Raw genomic sequence first — 21,558 nt, 5'->3', positions numbered from 1 at the left:
CGTTCCTGGCGCTCTTCCCAAAAAGTCACATTATTGGGACGTGAGAAGTGCAGCCAAACATCATGAGAGCTGTCACAAGTGATGAAAGTGACGGTGTGTGTGTGTGTGTGTGTGTGTGTGTGTGTGTGTGTGTGTGTGTGCTGGCCTGGCAAGGCAGGGTCACCAAGGGTTATAAATTTGATCCCGGCAGGTTGCACAGCTGCTTCCTCTTCACCTGGACCGTGTCAGTGTGCTCGGCCTGATTCGCAACATCATTGAAAGTTTAAATACCAAGCGCTCATCAAACCATCTTTACGCTCCTTCTTGCACTGACGGCGCTTTGTTCGTTTGCAGACGCGTCTTCTTGAGCTCCTCGCAGGTAAATTGTAGCGTAAATGTTTATTCCCAACGCCATCCGTACAAATCCATTTATTGGATGGATTTTGTCCGAATAATCCCATCCTGGTCGTCCTCTCCTCTTCCAGTGCAGCCATGGGCGATGCGGAGATGTCCGTGTTTGGGGCGGCCGCCCCCTACCTGCGGAAGTCGGAGAAAGAGCGCATGGAGGCTTCCACTCGTCCCTTTGACATCAAGAAGGAGTGCTTCGTCCCCGACCAGGTGGAAGAGTTTGTGAAGGCTTCCGTCACCGGCCGAGACGGAGACAGCGTGACTGTGCAGACGCAGCATGGCAAGGTCAGTGACTCCCCTCCGCCTGTGCCACTGCTAATAGCCAGGATGCAGATCTCTTTGGTAGACCTTCCGTACGCATCTACTGGAGACACACGCGTTACCACAGCAGTCAGGATCCAGGTCTTTTAGAAACATGATTCCATACAGCGCACAAACCGTACCATCAGTTCACCCACCTTGCCTCCAGCGCTGCCACACTGGTGTATGAACGGGAATGAGAGGCCGTGGGCATGAATTGAGAGCCACATTTCCGTTAGACTACCCCAGGGCAGCTGAGGGTACAGATGTACCTTACCACTGCCAGTGGGTGACTGAGGAGTGAATGAATCATGGCTTCACTTCGTTGTGAAGGACTGTGGGTGCCTTGAAAAGCACTTATAAAATCGAATACATTATTATTATTATTATTATTATTATTAATATTATTATGATTATGATCATTATTATTATTATTATTATTAGTATTATTATTATTACTGTTATTATTATTATTATTATTATGATTATGATCATTATTATTACTAATATTATTATTATTATTAATATGATTATGATTATTATTATTATGATTATGATTATTATTATTAATATTATTATGATTATTATTATTATTATGTTATTATTATTATTATGTTATTATTATTATTATGTTATTATTATTTATTATTATTATTATTATTATTATTATTATTATTATGTTATTATTATTATTATGTTATTATTATTTTTTATTATTTTTATGATTATTATTATCATTATGATTATTATTATTATTATTTTGACGATGATGATGATGATGATTATTATTATTATCAATTTTGGGATAATATTTGGGATAATTGGGATATTTGGGATAATATTATCAATATTATCAATTATTTTATTAAAAAAATAATATACAGTTGCAAATCCTCCAGTTGTTTGTTGCGAGCGGTGACTTGTCCCACTTTGTTGGACAGTCCTTGAACGCACCATCTAACTTTCTCCCACGAATGACTTTTTCTCTCATGATTATGACCTCCCGTTGGTACGTTAACACCGCCCAATGCCACTTCCTCATGTGACGCATGGGAGACCTACAGTCTGGAGGAGAAATGTATGTAATATTTATTGGCACAGCTTATTTCATGAAGCCAACTCACATTGTGTATTAATTGGGGACATTCTGTGAAGCCACTTTAGTGGGTTAGCGAGCTGTGTTGAGCGGAAAGCCGGACTTGCGTGTTGCACAAAGATAGCTCTTTTTTCAAGCAGCTGTGCCGCCATGGTAACTTAGGCTAAGCTCATAGCCTGGTCATGACCAGGTTATGTCCCAGCTTTCAGCTTAAAACGGGCTACAAAAGTAGAGCATTCCCTGACGATATTATCCATCTATAAGCGAGATAGATACGCTAGATATGCTTACTTTTTGAGGTGAGCACCAGGAATAAAATGCTAATAATAAGCCAAGGTTAGCAGATGTAAACGTCACAGGAGTCAGCCTTCTTATATTACCATATTTCTGGAGGAAGAAACACTCTGAGGCATCAATTGACCGGAAGAAAACACTAGTTTGTTGTAACAAGGAAAGAATTGTCACAAAGGAAAAAGGTTACCACAAAACACGCCAACACTGCCATCTGGTGGCCACAGTGAGATACAGCATTTCAAATATTGACTTTATTTCAAAGCTGAAAAAAAACTGTTGTTGCTCCCATGTGTTTATTTTTAAATGGATAAGTGTTAATATGTCAAAGCTGAGCGGTGATAAATGAAAAGACTAGTTAGCATAACATCAGTTAGCATCAGTGTTCAGTGTTCACTTGCGCATTCACACGCTGCATGCAGTCCTCCCTCACTCTATGGGCGGCGACGGTGGTGCTTTTAGCAGCCATCATCTTTTGGGAACTCCTCATAATATCTTGTGTATCTGGCTGGGATCGCTCCACTTTCAGCGCAAGTACAAGATGAATGAATACATGAACGCTGCATTCATGCTCCATAGACTGATGACACCCGATGATGACATGAACGCTGCATTCATGCTCCATAGACTGATGACACCCGATGATGACATGAACGCTGCATTCATGCTCCATAGACTGATGACACCCGATGATGACATGAACGCTGCATTCATGCTCCATAGACTGATGACACCCGATGATGACATGAACGCTGCATTCATGCTCCATAGACTGATGACACCCGATGATTACATGAACGCTGCATTCATGCTCCATGGACTGATGACACCCGATGATTACATGAACGCTGCATTCATGCTCCATGGACTGATGACACCCGATGATTACATGAACGCTGCATTCATGCTTCATGGACTGATGACACCCGATGATGACATGAACGCTGCATTCATGCTCCATAGACTGATGACACCCGATGATGACATGAACGCTGCATTCATGCTCCATAGACTTTGACCGTCAAAGAATCCCAGATTCTGCAACAGAATCCTCCAAAATTCGACAAGATTGAGGACATGGCGATGTTGACTTTCCTCCATGAGCCCGCCGTGCTGTTTAACCTCAAAGAGCGTTATGCAGCGTGGATGATCTACGTGAGTACGCACATACAAAGTACACAAACAAGGGGTGTTTGAGAATATTCCTCAAGAAAAGCAGTCAGGTCCACTCTGAGAACTTCGGTGTGCTTCTCAGACGTACTCCGGGCTGTTCTGTGTCACTGTCAACCCCTACAAGTGGCTGCCAGTCTACAACCAGGAGGTGGTGGTGGCCTACAGGGGAAAGAAGAGGAGTGAAGCTCCCCCTCACATCTTCTCCATCTCTGACAACGCCTACCAGTACATGCTGGCAGGTACCAACACGTTCATACGTCCATGCAACTCAAAAGATATATATATATATATGAATATAGTCATCCCTCGTTTATGGTGGTTAATTACTTCCAGAACTGACTGTGATGAGTGAATTTCTGCAAAGTAGGATTCCTTATTTAGAAATTTAAATGTTTGGTAGTTAGAGCACAGAAAACCTGTTTAGCACCTACTAAATACACTTTTTATCAATACTAGACATGAAATTACACCCCTATAGTCACCTTTACACTCCTATGACCCAATATAGTAGACATAATAAGAGAAAATAAGACATATAAGACATAGAAAACCTGTTTAGCACCTTCTAAATACACTTTTTTATCATGACTAGACATGAAATAACACCTCTATAGTCTCCTTTACACTCCTATGGCCCAATATAGTACACATAATCACACAAAATAAGACATAAATAAGACTCATGCTTGCGTGTTTCGCTATAAATGTGTATAAATGGAGTGGCAGGCGGACAGGAAGTGATAGTGGGGGTTCAGTGTTGATTTTTAGTACAACAGTAGCCTGTGTTTATTGTGGGGGTTTGGGATTATTGTGCCTGTTGTGAGATCATTGAAAGCTGCAATAAAAGCCTGTTGTTCCGGCGATCAAGTCTGGTGCTTGTGTGTCTCACCCAAGGCTACAGTAACAGTGCTGACACCTAGCAACCATGTCATCACAACGTCTTTGTATGCATCTTCTGAATGCCTTTTATTTGTATTTTAGCCATTTTTATGCTTGAAAATGCTTCATTTAGGCCAAAATATGCATAAAATGTGCGCTCAATATTCATATTTTTGACTAATAATAGGCCGTATTCAACCACAAAACAGCATGATTCATTAATGACTATATTTTTTGAAAAAAGTTTTTAAAAAGCAGCAAAATTTGCAGTGCAAAGTGGCGAGGGATGACTATTTGCAAAGTTTATGAAACAATCACTATTCTTTTTTTAAAATCTGCCATTTATTTGGAAGAAGAAATGCTATTTTGTCATTTTGAGTGCAGGTGTACATTTCAAACAATGTGACACTAACACACACCTACTTGTTTTTTAGATCGGGAAAACCAGTCAATTCTGATCACGTAAGTACTCAACGTAACCAAACACACACGATCATACAGCAAACATTATTTTCATCATTTCATTCCAATTCTGAGCTGCATGTAAAATTCTGCAATTCAAGTTTCCAGTAAATTCCGGTGTATGTGCCGCTACTTTTTCCTTAAATGTTGAACCCTGCGGCTTATAAGGCGGTGTGACTAATTTATGGCTCAATTCTAACCTCGTGACATCTCCTTTACTTCAGAACTGCTACTGATTGTTCTTTCTGCTATTTCCAAATAGCATTATTTTAGTGTTACTTAAGTTCAAGGATAATCTGGTTTTACATATATCCGTTAACTTAACACTCAAAAGGTGTACCTGGCAAATGTACAAACATGTAGCAATGTGAGTTTAAAATAAAAAAAAAACATTTTAAAGTTTTCCCATAATGCATTGCATCTGAGCCATGCATTCATTGGGGTGCTGCAATGACGTCAGCGTCCCTCTTTTTGCTTTGGGCTCCGGGTCCTCTGGGAGGCAGCACTGCAGCACCATTTTCTGTGCTCCCTGTGCTCATCCAATGAAATGGTTTTCTCAAACAAAATGCATTATGGGAAAACTTTATAATGTTGTGTTTTTTTTTCATTTTCAAACTCGTATTGATACATGTTTGTATTTCTGAGGTATAACCTTTGAGTGTTAGTTGCTGTGTGATGAGTTTAGTTGTTTGTAAGATGAAACCGTGACTCGGACTGTGATATTGAGTTATGACCTCCTGCAATTTCCAATGGGTTGACAAGCTTCTCGGACTTTTTTTCATAGCTTGCGATTGGCTCCTGTCAAGTAAAGAGCTGCCTGGGCCTCACGGACTCGTGTGCGCTACAATATGCCATTTTTCCCCCTCTAAATTTAGTGGGTGCGTCTTAGACACCCAAATTTATGGTAAGGGGTACCCTACCCCTCCATCCAAGTCAACTGGTAATGTTATTGAGGTATATTGAGGATAAAATAATGAATAACGTAACTGATGATTAATCCTGGATATTGGAAAGGACACAAAACCCTGACAGGAATAAGATGGTTTTATTGAGTAGCTCTGATATGACGTGTAAGAAGATTTGTCATTTTTGATGTGCTGTTTGCAGAATATGCACACATAATGTTCACCAAGTACAGGAAGCGGGGAACCTTTCGTGTCCTCCGCCATCACGCGCGTTAATTAGCATGGACAGCCGATAGAACGCCTTCGGTTGTTACGAAGCCACGTGAATAATACCTTATTCTGTGTTGCTATTTAAAAATCATGCGGTGTCCAGTCATCATGATTGTTATCACTGACAGACGAGTGCAAGAAGGTTTTATTTGCCACCGTTTTTCATGAACTTAAGATTGTACAGTTATCTTTTGATGTCCTTCTGATTGGAGATGAAAAATAAGCTTTGAGTGCACCTCATCTTGAAATGTTCACTCCCTTGTCAGGTTTGTGGTCAGCAGCTTTGGAGAACGTGTCATAGCGTTATGAAAGAATGACAGCACCCCCACGCCGTCCCGTCTACGCTATGCTATAACGTACATTGTACAACTTTGCCACTGCAGCGGAGAATCCGGTGCAGGAAAGACCGTCAACACAAAGCGTGTCATCCAGTATTTTGCAAGCATTGCAGCTGGGGGCGGCAAGAAAGACGCCAACGCCAAAGACAAGGTAGACCGCATGCGATTATGAGACAAATGTGTTTCACTCATACAAGAGAGATCCCGCAGGTATGTAGATATTCATTTTCAGCCCAGTAAATCTAGTTGAGTGCCCTACAAGCATGCATGGATGATGTTCCACTCGTACTTTATTCAGGACACTTCAATACCTAAACAATATTTCATTGAACAATATTATTCTATTCACCTATCATTATGACTACTAGCAAGTCAAATGAGTAATTGTTATGTTATATTGCAATTATATGGTATTATTTTTAGAATGATTAATATTAGAATATCATCATACATTAACAAAAGCAACAGAACAAAAAAGATAAAAAAATATAAATATGAATTTGTATTATAAATAAATTACAATAATACCATTTTAAAAATGATAGCCCATTTGCTCACTGGTAAGTTTTTAAGGTCTAACTTTGTGCCTGGGAGTCTTTGTCGCCATCTGATGGAATTAAAGGAAAAATACACTTTTTTTATCGGGGAATTTTGCCCATCATCAACAATCCTTATGTTAGACATAAACACACGTCTTTCTCTTTTCCGTGTGTTCTAAAGATGTAAAAATAGATAAAAAGATGCATGTAATGGGACCTATAAAGCCTTCTGAAAAAACCTTCAAAAAGGCTCTATTTCCATCATGTGAGCTGCATATTAGCCACATTGTTGTTATTATTAATATTATTAACATTGTTACGCCCAAGAACTACTTTACTGGCGTAGTGACACCTCGCCACCCTAGCGACTAGCTTCACCACACACTGGCTCACACACACACACTGCCTCAGGCCGCTAGCCAAAGGAAATGTTACATGTTGGAGGTGTGTTGTTGTTTTTGATGCTAGGTGTAGCGTTCCTTTCTATGTTGCTATGTGAAATCAATGCACCCAGGAAGGAAGTTCCCAAAATACTACAAGTATTCCATGTTATCATGAATGTACCTGTTACTACACGCGCACAGCACGGATAGAAAAGCTTTTTGGAGGTGATTTAATAGGCGGCATAGGTGTGTCCTAGGGCTGGGCGCTTCATTGCAATAAACGAAACTGACTAATTGACGTAAAACCGTAGTGTCGTTTATTTTTCAATGAATCGCCCAGCCCTGCTGAGTGGACTTCCTTAAAACAATCATTTGGTTTACTTTGTGATGAAAGACAAAGCGATCCAGTTATGAAAATGATTGGGTCATTTTGCCTTGTTCACATTTCGGTAGTTCTGTTTGGAAGACCAGAGTTCAATTCATGGTTTCTTCTTTGGCGCTTTGGCGAATGGCATTTCATTCTTGTTTCCAAACACTGCATCATCGGAACTCGAGAATGCATCCAAAATCTACTCGCTAATGTTTTATTTCGCCAAATTCATAAAATAAAAGCAATTAGTGACACAAAAACACAGACGACTTCAAAAGACGTCAATGGGGAAGAAATGCAGTCGCCTTTTGAGGTCTGTGCTACTGAGGCAGGCTTACATAGTAAATAAACAAAAAATATATATATTAAATAACATAATATAAATATACACCATGAACTACAGTATTTACAATTTTCACATTTGGAACTTGACTGCGTGTGTGCACGTGTGTGCATGCATTAAAATGTCCCTGCAATGCGTAACCTTCTGCACGCTACACTTCCTCCTTGCTGTCATGTGTGATTCTTCCATTCACTTGATCCCTGCCGATCTCTTATGCACATCTGCCACCTTGTGGCCGTTCTTATGGCTTCAGTGACATCCATTAGTGTGCAGTTGCATCATCACCTCTTCTTGCATCTCGCGCAAAAAAAGCATAAAAGACGAACGTATGTCTTTAGTGTTTTTGCCAACATCGCCCAGCCCTCACGTGTCCCATTACGGGCATTCACTAGCTGCCTCTTTTGACCTGTTTTTATGTCTTTAGAAGGCACAGAGAAGAGAAGGACAAGTGTGTTCATGTCTCACACAAGGATTGTGGATGACGGGCATAATTCCACAAAATGTGCACTTTTCCTTGAAGGCGTGTAGGTGGAGACAAAGTCACCTAACGTCATGCCTCCCCCGAAGCTGTGGCGCCCCCTAGAGGAGGCACACCTCACGTTTTGTTTGCTAAAGTGTTGTTTTCCAGCATCTACAATGTTCCTGTGCATCAGGGTACCCTGGAGGATCAAATAATCCAAGCTAACCCCGCTTTGGAGGCTTTTGGGAATGCCAAAACAATCAGGAATGACAACTCCTCCAGATTTGTAAGTCTGTGTGTTTCATGTTACGTATTGCTGTACGTGCAACAGCAATACGGGATTGCATATCAAGGTGTCTTCACAACTCCTCAGGGTAAATTCATCCGAATTCACTTTGATACGAGGGGAAAGTTGGCCTCTGCTGATATTGAAACGTGTAAGACGAAAGAATAAAAGACAAATCATCTTCCGGCGTGGTCTCACAGTGACGGACTTGACTTGAAGGCATCTTTATGCTTCTCTCAATTTTCTCAGACCTTCTGGAAAAATCTCGTGTGACCTTCCAGCTTAAGGCTGAGAGAGATTACCACATTTTCTACCAGATTCTGTCCAACAAGAAGCCGGAAATCCTGGGTCAGTTTTGTGTGTGAACGCTGAGCTGAGAACTGCTGTGGTTTTTCTTTTCTTGTCATCTGGTCCCGTCTGTCCAATTGTGTCTTTCCCGTCCAGAGATGCTGTTGATCACAAACAATCCCTACGACTACGCCTTCATCTCTCAGGGGGAAACACAAGTGGCCTCCATTGATGATGCAGATGAACTGATGGCCACCGATGTGAGGCTCTGACGTCTGTTAGAAATAACGCTGTTACTGAAGCTCTTCCTGGTTTCCATTAACGGCTCATATCTATATCTATATCTATATCTATATCTATATCTATATCTATATCTATGTCAATGATGTGAATTAGGGGTTGCCAACCTGTCGATCGTGATCGACCAGTCGATCTTTGGTCAATACTGACAATGTTAGTAAAAGTAAATGCATTATCATGTCAGAGTGATATCTATATCTATATCTATATATTGATATATCTATATCAATGATCTACAGTCAATGAGGGGTCGCCAACCTGTCGATCGTGATCGACCAGTCGGTCTTCCGGACTTTGACTGGTCAGTACCGACAATGTTAGAAAAAGTAAATGCATTATGTCAGAGTGACCAACAGGCACGCATTTTGACCCCTGAACACGACCGTCCGCCTGGCCGCTCCCCAGGCATGCACGTCGCCAATGCCAGCCTTGGGCCTCTGCGGTAGCCATGGGCACCACCATGTGGTCAGAATGGTACAATCTTGATCACTGCTAAAGTACGTCCGCCCGGCTGGGTGGTGCGTGTAGACTCCGGTACTCTCAGGAGATCTCAGGGACGAGTCGATGGTGCTGCAAAATCCAATATCCACAGGTTCTTGTCGAGTGTAAGATGTTAGACCAGACGCGATATGAGCAAAATAACAACTGCAAAATGACAAATCTGGACGCTGGGCTTGGCTGTGCGTACGCCACCATAGGTCTTATGTTAAACACACGTCATTTCAATCCGTTATTAACACAATCAACCTACATTTGAATCAAATAGGCTACTAAAAACACAAAGACATGCTCGCCCTCGCAAATAACAAGTGTTGCGTGACGTGCGCCTCCAAACAAATCCTTAAGTTGCATCGACGCGGGTCGGTAAGCTGACAGCTCCGGCCGCAACGACGCACCCCCCCTTCCGCTCAACCGCCATAACGCCAAATAGAGTTGACCCGACCCCGCCCGACAAAGAGCCACAAAAGCCCAAAGTGCAACAGTCGGTGCTCGTCTTTAGTGAAGATTGGCATTCAGAAACACAAAAGTGTGTCAGCTTTTGTTTCCTGCTGCTCATTTTCCCCACCTTTCCAAATTGCTTGGGTGTGTAACCCACGGGTGTCCGAAGTGCGGACCGGGGGACACAACAAAAATGGAAAAATCAGAGCAATTTTACAAGAATACAAGTTGCAATCTAACGGAAAAAGTTGTAATTGTACAAGGATAACGTCATAATACTAGGAGGAAAAATAACGTAGCATAAAGTTGAAATATTAAAGAAAAAAGATGTGCGAAACAAACCAAACAACGAATAAAGTTGTCATTTTTGGAAAATGAGATTGCAGAAAAAGCTATAACATTATGAGAATAACATTTAAATATTATGACAATAAATTCATAATTACAAGAAGAAAGTTGAGCTAGTTGGAAAATAAATAAAAAAAACAGCAGTCATTTTAAGAGAATAAAGAATAAATATTAAGAGAAAAAAGAGGCAATTTGTACGAGAATAAACTTGTAATATCATGAGGACAAACAGTAAGCATAGGTGGTTTTCTTTTTAGAAGTCGTCAGACGATGAGAAAAAACAAAATAAAGTTGTCATTTTGGAACTGGAAAATTAGATTGGGGAAAAGTTACAATATTATGGGAATAAAATACAAATATTATGGGAATAAGATACAAATATTATGGGAATAAAATACAAATATTATGGGAATAAAATACAAATATTATGGAAATAAAATACAAATATTATGGGAATAAAATACAAATATTATGGGAATAAAATACAAATATTATGGAAATAAAATACAAATATTATGGGAATAAAATACAAATATTATGGAAATAAAATACAAATATTATGGAAATAAAATACAAATATTATGGGAATAAAGTCATAATATTATGAAAAGAAAATATGCTCATTTCTTTTTTACAATATTAATAATAATAATATGGTGACCACTAATAAGAGCAGTATGTACTGTACGTCACTTGCATTCGCATCATGAAAAGCGTCCCACCCCCCTTGACAGAACGCATTTGACGTGCTGGGCTTCACACAAGAGGAAAAGAACTCAGTGTACAAGCTGACAGGCGCCATCATGCACTACGGGAACATGAAGTTCAAGCAGAAGCAGCGGGAAGAGCAGGCGGAGGCTGATGGCACTGAAGGTCAGACATCACGTGAGCTCAGCAGGACACGCCGGCAGGAGGCGACAGCGTTTGCTTTCCTTCTTCAGATGCTGACAAAGCAGCTTATCTGATGGGCCTCAACTCCGCCGACCTCATCAAAGGTCTCTGCCATCCGAGAGTTAAAGTGGGGAACGAGTGGGTCACCAAGGGACAAAACGTTGCCCAGGTAAGACATAACAAGCATCTGGTAATAAAACCGATACGGGGGGTGCTTGGGTTACCAGGTTACTCTGTGATGTAAGTCGGATCTTATGCCAGAATTTGTGGGTTATTCCTGGATATTCCAAGTGCATTCCAAATTTTTGGGCCCATTCTTGTGGTGTTTTGAGCAAGCTAAAAACTTTAGAGGTGGATTCGACGTGGAAAAATACCAAACGGCATTCAGAAGGTATTCTAACTGCACTCTGACTGCATTCTAAATATTCTAGCAGTATTCCAACAGCATTGCAAACATTCCGATCACATTGTGTCACTGAGACGTCACTATGAATCCATCCATCCATCCATCCATACATCCATCCATCCATACATCCATCCATCCATCCATACATCCATCCATCTTCTTCCGCTTATCCGAGGTGAGGTTGTGGGGGCAGCAGCCTAAGCAGGGAAACCCAGACGTTCTTCTCCCCGGCCACTTTGTCCAGCTCCTCCTGGCAGACCTCGAGGTGTTCCCAGGCCAGTTGAGAGACATAGTCTCTCCAACGTGTCCCGGGTCTTCCCCGAGGCCTCCTCCTGGTCAGATGTGCCCTGAACACCTCCCCAGGGAGGTGTCCGGGAGGCATCCTGACCAGATGCCCGAGCCACCTCATCTGGCTCCTCTCTGGCATCCTTCTACTGCGAGCTTCTCAGTTTATGGGAGCACGTTTGGAACGGAGCACGAAACGCCGTAACCTGAGCACCACCCGTCCTTAACAAACACGTCGTTAGATGAACACCTCAGTGTAACCACTTTATGTTTGGTACAGTGGTCACACTGCTATGGCTGGTTGGTAGTGATGTGCGGATCGATACTGAAATGTTGATACTGCCAACACCTGCACTTCAATCTCTAAAATTGATACACTAAAACATTTTCTTTTATTCTGTGGAATAAAGCTGCCTATTTTGGGAGAAAAAATATAAAAAAATAAATGTATGTGGAAAAAATGGCCTATTTTTAGAGAAAAACATAAATAGAGAAAAATATATTTTTTAAACTTTCTGTGGGAAAAGTGATCTGTTTTTTGGGGAACATTTAAAAAAAAAATAAAATAAAGTGAAACAAATGGTCTATTTTTAGAGAATAAATAAAAGAATAATGAGAAAAAGGAAATTCTGTGTGTTTATGGAGGTAATGTTTGTCTGGAACGTTTGGAAGGACGAGCGATGGCAAACGGAGTCATGTGTGAATTGTGAATAAGGTTTTCATTCCTAAAGTCATTCTTATTAATGATTTATTTTCATGGTTTTATTATTTCACTTATGTTCTTTTTTTATTGTTCAAAAGACCTTTTTCACATATTTCATGATTGTGACCTGTCTGTTATCTGTTGTTGTATGCTAGCTTCCACATGCGGCATAAATGATCAATTCTATTTCAGCTAACAATTTATGGAATTCATCAATCATTCAGTGTCTCGTATTCGTTGTGCTGCGCTATGAAATAAACCAGTTGAAAAAAATGATGATACCGACCCGACTCTGACCCTGTATGGGATCAGAAACGAAATCAGTGCTGGCTGGTGAGTATGGTTGGTGTCTGCAGGTGTACTATGCCGTTGGAGCGCTATCCAAGGCCGTTTATGAGAAGATGTTTCTGTGGATGGTCGTTAGGATCAACCAGTCATTGGAGACCAAGCAGCCTCGCCAGTACTTCATTGGTGTCTTGGATATCGCCGGATTTGAGATCTTTGATGTGAGCTGATGGACAAAAATGTCTTATTTTCTTATTTGTCTAATCACATAAGAGTTAAAAAGAAAACATATTTTCACTTTCCGTTCCAGTTCAACACCTTTGAGCAGCTGTGCATCAACTTCACCAATGAAAAGCTGCAACAGTTTTTCAACCATCACATGTTTGTGCTGGAGCAGGAAGAGTACAAGAAAGAGGGCATTGAATGGACTTTCATAGATTTCGGTATGGACTTGCAGGCGTGTATCGACCTGATTGAAAAGGTAAGACTCTTTTGTGTGAGGCTACCATTGACGGTAGAATTCAAATAACTCATATTGTGTTCTCCTCAGCCCATGGGTATCATGTCCATCCTTGAAGAGGAGTGCATGTTCCCCAAAGCCAGCGATGCCACCTTTAAAGCTAAGCTGTATGACAACCACCTGGGGAAATCCAGCAACTTCCAGAAGCCCAGAATTGTCAAAGGGAAACCAGAAGCCCATTTTGCCCTGATCCACTACGCCGGAACTGTTGACTACAACATCAACAACTGGCTGGTGAAGAACAAGGACCCTCTGAATGAGACCGTGGTTGGACTTTACCAGAAGTCTACTCTGAAATTATTGGCGCTCCTCTTTGCTAACTACGCTGGGGCTGACTCAGGTATGGTGGAGTAGAATTACCGTCATTTCCGGCCTATAAGCCGCACCCACTACATTTAAAGAGAAACATAAGCTGCACCAAACTATAAGCCACAGGCCTTCCCAGTCTAGCAAAGCATGCTGGGAAGTTGGTGATTGGTTCCTGCCAAATAAAGAGCTACCTCTTCCGATTAGTGGTAGTTCTGACGGACACGAGGTGTCATGAGATTAGAACATGGCCATAAATTAGCCACACTGCTCTGTAAGCCGCGAGGTGCAACATTTAAGAGCAAAGTAGTGGCTGATACACCGGAAATGACAGTAGTTTTTAGTTCATCTGTCCTTCTAAGATGGCCTTATGGAGTTTGTCTTGAGCAGCTATGAGTGAAGGCAGTGAAGGCAAGAAGGAGAAGAAGAGGAAGGGTTCATCTTTCCAGACTGTGTCAGCCCTTCATAGGGTAGTTTTTCTGATGATCTGTTGGTTGGATTCATCATGTTCTGCATAAATGTACATCAGTTACTCATTCACACTGACAGGAGAACCTGAACAAGCTGATGACCAACTTGAGGTCCACTCACCCCCACTTTGTACGCTGCATCATCCCCAATGAGACCAAGACTCCTGGAGCCATGGAGAACCCTCTGGTGATGCACCAGCTGCGCTGTAACGGCGTGCTGGAAGGCATCAGGATCTGCAGGAAGGGCTTCCCCAACCGGATCCTCTACGGAGATTTTAAACAGAGGTATCATATACGTCTCCAAATTGTCCGTAGGTGTGAGTGTGAGTGTGAGTGTGCTCTGCGATGTGTATCCCGCCTCTCGCCCAAAGATCAATAGTCTTCAGATTCCTTTGGTATGTCGTCGTTCTTACATATTTACATTTTTGTAGAGAAGAATTGAAGTTGAAATGTGCAGGAGTGGGGGGCACATGGCTTCATGTCAAATGTCAGAAGGGGTACAAGTGTTAGGTTTCGCAGGACAGGAGCGAGTCCTTCCTGTCCTGCGCCTTTATTTTGGAGAGCTGTACTTCCTGCGTAGTGGCGGAGACAGCCGCTTCACGCCTGGTGGCCTGACAGCTGCGGCCAATTGTCATTTGCGGCCGTTAAAAGGCCAGAGCCGTCGTACGAGCGGCGCTGGTTCATTGCCATTGTCTGTGCTTCCTATGCGCCTCGTCACCTAATCAGTGCTGTTACCTGAACTATCCACTTACCTGGCCGACCTGGACTTTTATCACTGAGCTTTTTCTCTGTCGCCTTTTGTTCGCTCCTGCTTTAAACAATTAAAGAACATTTATTTTTGCACTCCATTGCCTCGTCTCTGCACACTGGGGGTCAAGCTTCTGACAGCACCAGCCATACCGTAACAACAGGACTGGTAAAAGTATGCTAACCACTGTTTATAGCTACGTTCACACTGCAGGGTATGACACCCAATTTGGGTTTTTTGTTAAAGCAAACCTATTATACTCATTTTCGGGCCTTTGTATGGAGTTGTGGACTCCCATAGAGCAGCAACACGTGATAACCCACACAGAAAGCTTTCTAGATCTTCCAGACTCTGCAGCTCTTCCTGCAGTGTTTCCTGCCTCCGCCCAAACTGTCTGTGTAATTTACTCCACCCCCGGCTCTCCTCCGGGCACGCCTCCCGCCGAGCTCACTCCGCTGTGATCCGTCACGCTCCTGAGCGCTCCCGAGACTTCCAGACAGCTGGCCGACCGCTTTTGTCCAATTAGTTCCACAAAAAAAACACACTGATCATTTATCAGGACACTGATAAGTTGTCACTTCCAAATGGGCAAACCTCATTATCTGATGCGTTGGCATGGTTTCACACAAGAACACAACATTGGAACAACATTTATAGTCAGACAAGAGGTTCAGCATCATGGGTCCCCTTTCAAATCTGACTTTTGTTCAACATAATAGCGATCTAACGTGTCTTATTGATGATGTATTGTGTAAAACTAAGACAGGAACAACATCAAATTCCATCCATCCATCTTTTTTCTATGCCGCTTATCCTAATTAGGGTTGCGGGGGTATGCTGGAGCCTATCCCAGCTGACTTCAGGCGAGAGGCGGGGTACACCCTGGACTGGTTGCCAGCCAATCGCAGGGCACAACATGAAATGAGAAGCACCAAATGAATACAGAGCCACCATCCACCAGTACCAGCCTGGGCTTTGCTTTTCAGAGAACAAATATGCACGTTAGCACTCAATCAACACATCAAATCTTCCCTTAATGCATTCCCACATAGTACCAGCATGTGGGAGCAAATATGAGGTGAGAGAAAAAGGCTAAAAATACAGTATAGTAGTCTATCTGTGCAGCGTGGGGCAAAGTTAGCACGCCCACAACGGTGCGTTGGAGGACTGTCAAACAAAGTGGGACGAGACGCCGCTCACAAAAAGTATGGGGCGTGTAACTGCATATCATTTGGCCCACATTTCCAAAAGATCTCCCGCCTGTGTGGCCAACATGCTAACCGCTAGGCCACACGTCGTGAATACCTCTGAAGACTAAAACACACCTCATTTGCTTTGAAGGTATCGCATTTTGAATCCCGCTGCCATCCCCGAGGGACAGTTTATTGACAGCAGGAAGGGAGCTGAGAAGCTCCTTGCATCTCTGGACATCGATCACAACCAGTACAAGTTTGGTCACACCAAGGTACGAGCTGGAGATGCTCTCAGTGACGTGTGTGCGGTTGCTCCAGTGAATGAATGATCGCTGTTGCCAGGTGTTCTTCAAAGCGGGACTGTTGGGTCTCCTGGAGGAGATGAGAGATGAGCGTCTCTCCAAGATCATCACCGCCATTCAAGCTCGATCTCGAGGTGTTTTGTCTCGTATTGAGTATCAGAAGATGGTGGAACGCAGGTATATTTCTTTTCTCGATTTGGCATTGCAATTGTCTACCGTAACGTAACGGCTGCTTTTGTTCCAATCTTTCAGAGATGCGTTGTTGGTGATCCAGTGGAACATCCGCTCATTCATGGGGGTCAAGAATTGGCCCTGGATGAAGCTCTTCTTCAAGATCAAACCCCTCCTGAGATCGGCTGAAGCGGAGAAGGAGATGGCCAACATGAAGGAAGAATTCCTGAAGTTGAAAGAAGCGTACGCCAAGTCTGAAGCACGTAGGAAGGAGCTGGAAGAGAAGATGGTGTCTCTTCTCCAAGAGAAGAATGACCTGCAGCTCCAAGTTCAGGCTGTGAGTGTGAAGCACCTAAGATGATTCTTTCTAGGCACGGTTCCACTCCAACTTATTCAACCCTCGTTGCAAATGACGTTGGTTTGCAAAATGTGCAAATGCTCAGCTGAGGGTGTGGAGGAGAAAGCCCTCAAAGACGCGTCCACTCGTTGAATTCAGCAGCAGTTGAACAGGTTGCTAAATGACCAGAACCTACCCCTTACCTGGACATCCTGCCATCTAGCAGGGGTGGGCAACCCTTCCTATCAAAAGAGCCATTTCGCCCCTCTTACACGAAAGAAAAATAGTCTGCAGCTGCAAACGTAACGCGAGTTTGAGTCTTTCTTTCGGTTGACTACAACAGAACACAGCAAACACAAGTGCAGTTTGCGAAGCCTTTTTGAGTCCTTCCCGTGTTAATTTGTGTCAAAGTAAAGTAAAACGTAGCCCACTTTAATAGAATAAACTGTATTTTCCGGACTATACGTCACACCAGCCGAAAAGAAGAAAAAAACAAATATATGTTGCATTTTTTGGGGGGTAAATTTATTTGATAAAATCAGAGACCAAGAACAGACATTTAATCTTGACAGGCAAGTTCTCGTCGTACGAATCAAATGAAATGAACGTAACGTGAATAGGTGCTATGCTAAGGTCCCATATGAACACTTATTCAGATAACTTTAGCCTCAGCAGCAGAACGTAACTCGTTCACACGCAGCATATGACTTTGTTTTGGGGGACGTTTGTGTTCCGTCCTTCTCAGTTGGTGTTTATGTTGGGGGTGCAGGAGTGGTAGGAGTAGCAGAACCTGGCACACGAGCCAAGAGCACGGCTGTCAATGTGGAGAAAAACATAAAGAAGTCGCTCTGGAGTGTAAGTGGTAGGACCAACCAAACCATGAAAAAAAGTGCAACTTATCGTCGGAAAATACGGTAGTTTCAGCTTGGCGGTTTTACAAAAGTACACATAAACTGAGGACTGTCTTGGCGGGTTTGAATTAAATGCTTTTTGCCAGACCCTGGATGCTGATCCCCCCTTTTTGGGACAGTAAAGTATGACTTTGCTGCTCTCGTTTGACTGATATTGATGAATAGTTTATTTTTTGGATGGATTCATGGTTAGCTTCGGGGATTGTACGCTCAAGAAGCTGCCTGCAGGTAAAGACGAGGGCCGTAGACGTAGATGTGACGCATCTTTGAAGTGACTAATTCTAAACCTTTTTAAAATTTCGATGTTACAGATTCACTTCAAACTCCAAATATAACATAAATCATTTTATTTCATAACTCATCATGACCAAAAGGACCCCCAACCAGGAGGCTGAAGGAGGTTGCCTACCCCTGATCTAAGGGGCTTTTGGCAGACCAGGAGCTTATTTAAGGGTTAGGCCTGTCACCCTAACAAATGTAGCTGGATGATAATTGGCCCACATATTATTGCCGATAAACGATAATATCGTCAACATTATCGTCACATTGCCAGCCATCAAACGCAGTAAACTTTCATTTCTCAGGAGTATTTAACATTGTAATTGGCACGTCAAGAGCTTTAAACAAACAAAAATACTCATTTAAACAATCAAAAAACCCCGGTGAAAATAAATAGGCTCTTGGTCTCTTTTCACAAAAAAGGAATTGAAACAAAAAGCAGGTTGTTGAGGCAGATGCACAGAGTGAACCCACTCGGCATCCAGCCTGTTTGGTGGACAGAGAGGAGGAAAACAAACACGCATGCACATGTCGATACATCCAGGCCAGCAAAATGATCCAGTTCCTTTCTATTTATCGTGTGATTAATTGATTTTTCAAATTCAAATTTTTTATTTTTAAAAAAGGGACAGTGTACATTAATCAACATTTCATCAGAAAGTAAATGTACCCGAGTTAGCTGAAAGGCTAATTTTCATCGGCAGTCCCTTTGCCAGATGGTAACAGACCCAACAAAACAAAACAACAAAAAAGACACCATACACAACAGACAGAGACATTTATTGATTACCGTGACGGGCCCAGTAAGGGATGCGCTTCACACTGAAGGAATTTAGCAAAATATTTCACGAAAGAACATGCATGATACAACCTCGGGTCAAGTTGACCTCTTCTTTAGTGCATTTGGAGTTCACAGCAAAATGAATTCTACAATATAATTCCCTTTTTTGGGGGGTCCCTGAACCCCCAAAACAAACAAAAATGTCCCTTTTTTATTTCCCCATGTCCCGAAGTGAGAAAACTGTAAAGTAGGCACACGAATGGCGTCATTGGTACACTTCAATAATGAAGGTTACGTGCTAATGAATGTATGTAACCTGGAAAGGCCACAATGAAAACACCTCCAAAAAGCTCCAACAAGGTTTGATGGTTTTCTATCCATGCTGTGAGCGTGTAGTAACACATACATTCATGATAACATGAATACTTGTAGTATTTTGGGAACTTCCTCCCTGGGTGCATTGATTTCACATAGCAACATAGAAAGTGACGCTCAAACAAAAACACAGCTCCAATGTGTAGCGTTACCTTTGGCTAGTGTGTGCTGAAGCTAGTGGCTAGCTGGCTAGTAGCTAGCTGCTGTGTTGTGGCAAGGTGTCACTACGCCATAAAGATAGTTCTTGGGCGTAACAATGCTAATGACAATAACAACAACAATGTGCTTCACATGCAGATCACATGATGGAAATGGAGGTTTTATAGGTGCTGCACATTCACTCTACATGAAATGTGCAACTTCAGGCAGAATGTTTGCCATGACTGCAACCGCTAACGGCAATGATCATTTGGCAGGAGCAAGACAATCTGTGTGATGCTGAGGAACGGTGCGAGGGGCTGATAAAAAACAAAATCCAGCTGGAGGCAAAAGCCAAGGAGCTAACGGAAAGACTGGAGGACGAGGAGGAGATGAATGCTGAACTCACAGCAAAGAAGAGGAAGCTAGAGGATGAATGTGCGGAGCTGAAGAAAGACATTGATGACCTGGAGCTAACACTTGCTAAAGTGGAGAAGGAGAAGCATGCCACTGAGAACAAGGTATGACCAGCTGCTTGAGGCTACAACACTTGTATCGCTTGTCGTGTCAAAGCCACAGTTTGGGTGTGTCGTCTTCCAGGTGAAGAACCTGGTTGAAGAAATGGCAGCTTTGGATGAAATCATCGCCAAGCTGACCAAGGAGAAGAAAGCCTTACAAGAAGCTCATCAGCAAACCCTGGATGACCTCCAGAGTGAAGAAGACAAAGTCAACACTCTGACCAAGGCCAAGTCTAAGCTGGAGCAGCAAGTGGATGATGTATGGATCAATTTCAGTTCGGGATGCTCCCATCAGGGTTTTATGCTGCCGGTTCCGATACCAATTCCTGGCTGCAACCCTGCGGTTGGCTAGAAGATATCACCTTCCTTTAGACAAAAACATCTTCGAGAGAACGTATATCACTGCTGAAACTTCCAGTGGATGAGACGCCTCTTTTGGATGTGAGGGTGGCGGGGCGTCCAGGTGGCACGTAGGCGGGCTCCGAGCGAGAGAGCAGTCGGTGAAGCCGGCGTCTTCCAGCGCTGACGAAGGCTGGTCACCTCGTGCAACTAATTCATTTTTTCTGGTTATTTGCTCAGCATTTTGACTGTTGTCCAGCGTTTTGGATGCGTTAGCTAACATGTTGAACTGATGATCACAGTGTGAGCCTCCAAAAAGTAGTTTTTTTGTAAGTTGGTTTTCTTTTCCAAAAGAGGAAGCTTTAAGATAGCAAGGGACGAGGCTATAATCACTGCAAACATCCTCTGTCTGCTACACGCTATAGTACCCCGATGGCGTCGCTCCCGGAAATGACGCTATCTCGTCATGGCTCGTGGCGCCAAGCGGATTGCCAAGGTGATCGGCTTTTGTGATCGGCGTTGAAAGGCATTTATCGGCATATGCCAGTCACGTGATTTTTACATGTAAATCGGCCGATCGTGATCGGTGGGCGATTGATCGGAGCATCCCTGCTTTCAATATTGAAATTGTTGCAGCTATGCTAATGAATGATGTTCTTTTAAAAATAAAAGCTTGAAGGGTCGCTGGAACAAGAGAAAAAGGTTCGCATGGACCTTGAAAGAGCAAAGAGGAAGCTGGAGGGAGACTTGAAGTTGACCCAAGAAACGGTCATGGACCTGGAAAACGACAAGCAGCAGCTGGAGGAACGTTTGAAAAAGTACAAATCCACACGTTCATGTTTTGGATCAGGCCCTCGTCACTGCACTGGAATAAAGAGATCATGACCACGCCTTCTTTTTCAGGAAGGACTTCGAAATGAGTCAGCTCAATGGCAAAATTGAAGATGAGCAAGCCGTGATCGCTCAGCTTCAGAAGAAGCTGAAGGAGCTTCAGGTAAAAATACTGACATTCGCTTTGAGTCCAAATATTTTAGTGTTTCAGCTAGGGGTGCACGGCATGACGGAACTATGACAGCATACTGATAAATCCGATAAGATTAAAAAAGGTCTGATAACCGATTACTTAAAAATAGAAACCCTCCAATGAGACAAGATTACTCACTTATTCGTACTGTGCGGGTGACCAAATCAAGCGCTCCTGTTTTTGGACAGGGCCTTAAGTGTTTTACTTTTTCTGGATTTT

At 42.7% G+C, this 21,558-nt stretch overlaps 1 protein-coding gene across 1 annotated transcript in view; it reads left to right on the top strand.

Moving 5' to 3' along the window:
• Positions 1-220: 220 nt before the first annotated feature.
• The window catches only part of LOC129177331 (myosin-7-like), a 38,517-nt gene continuing 17,179 nt past the window's right edge, over positions 221-21,558 (top strand). The window contains exons 1-24 of the mRNA XM_054768321.1: positions 221-358; positions 465-672; positions 3,086-3,229; positions 3,330-3,486; positions 4,561-4,588; positions 6,147-6,252; positions 8,390-8,482; positions 8,570-8,633; positions 8,732-8,830; positions 8,927-9,030; positions 11,092-11,230; positions 11,299-11,417; positions 12,999-13,148; positions 13,238-13,408; positions 13,478-13,787; positions 14,144-14,223; positions 14,303-14,508; positions 16,313-16,436; positions 16,507-16,643; positions 16,719-16,974; positions 19,737-19,979; positions 20,059-20,235; positions 20,988-21,133; positions 21,219-21,309. Coding sequence (XP_054624296.1) covers positions 472-672; positions 3,086-3,229; positions 3,330-3,486; positions 4,561-4,588; positions 6,147-6,252; positions 8,390-8,482; positions 8,570-8,633; positions 8,732-8,830; positions 8,927-9,030; positions 11,092-11,230; positions 11,299-11,417; positions 12,999-13,148; positions 13,238-13,408; positions 13,478-13,787; positions 14,144-14,223; positions 14,303-14,508; positions 16,313-16,436; positions 16,507-16,643; positions 16,719-16,974; positions 19,737-19,979; positions 20,059-20,235; positions 20,988-21,133; positions 21,219-21,309 — 3,345 coding nt within the window. The 5' untranslated portion in view covers positions 221-358; positions 465-471. The remainder of the gene's footprint in view (positions 359-464; positions 673-3,085; positions 3,230-3,329; positions 3,487-4,560; positions 4,589-6,146; positions 6,253-8,389; positions 8,483-8,569; positions 8,634-8,731; positions 8,831-8,926; positions 9,031-11,091; positions 11,231-11,298; positions 11,418-12,998; positions 13,149-13,237; positions 13,409-13,477; positions 13,788-14,143; positions 14,224-14,302; positions 14,509-16,312; positions 16,437-16,506; positions 16,644-16,718; positions 16,975-19,736; positions 19,980-20,058; positions 20,236-20,987; positions 21,134-21,218; positions 21,310-21,558) is intronic.

The sequence above is a fragment of the Dunckerocampus dactyliophorus genome, chromosome 2 (assembly GCF_027744805.1).
Source record: "Dunckerocampus dactyliophorus isolate RoL2022-P2 chromosome 2, RoL_Ddac_1.1, whole genome shotgun sequence".
Taxonomy (NCBI): domain Eukaryota; kingdom Metazoa; phylum Chordata; class Actinopteri; order Syngnathiformes; family Syngnathidae; genus Dunckerocampus; species Dunckerocampus dactyliophorus.
The sequence above is the reverse complement of the archived record's forward strand: the minus strand, read 5'-3'. Positions and strand labels throughout refer to the sequence as shown.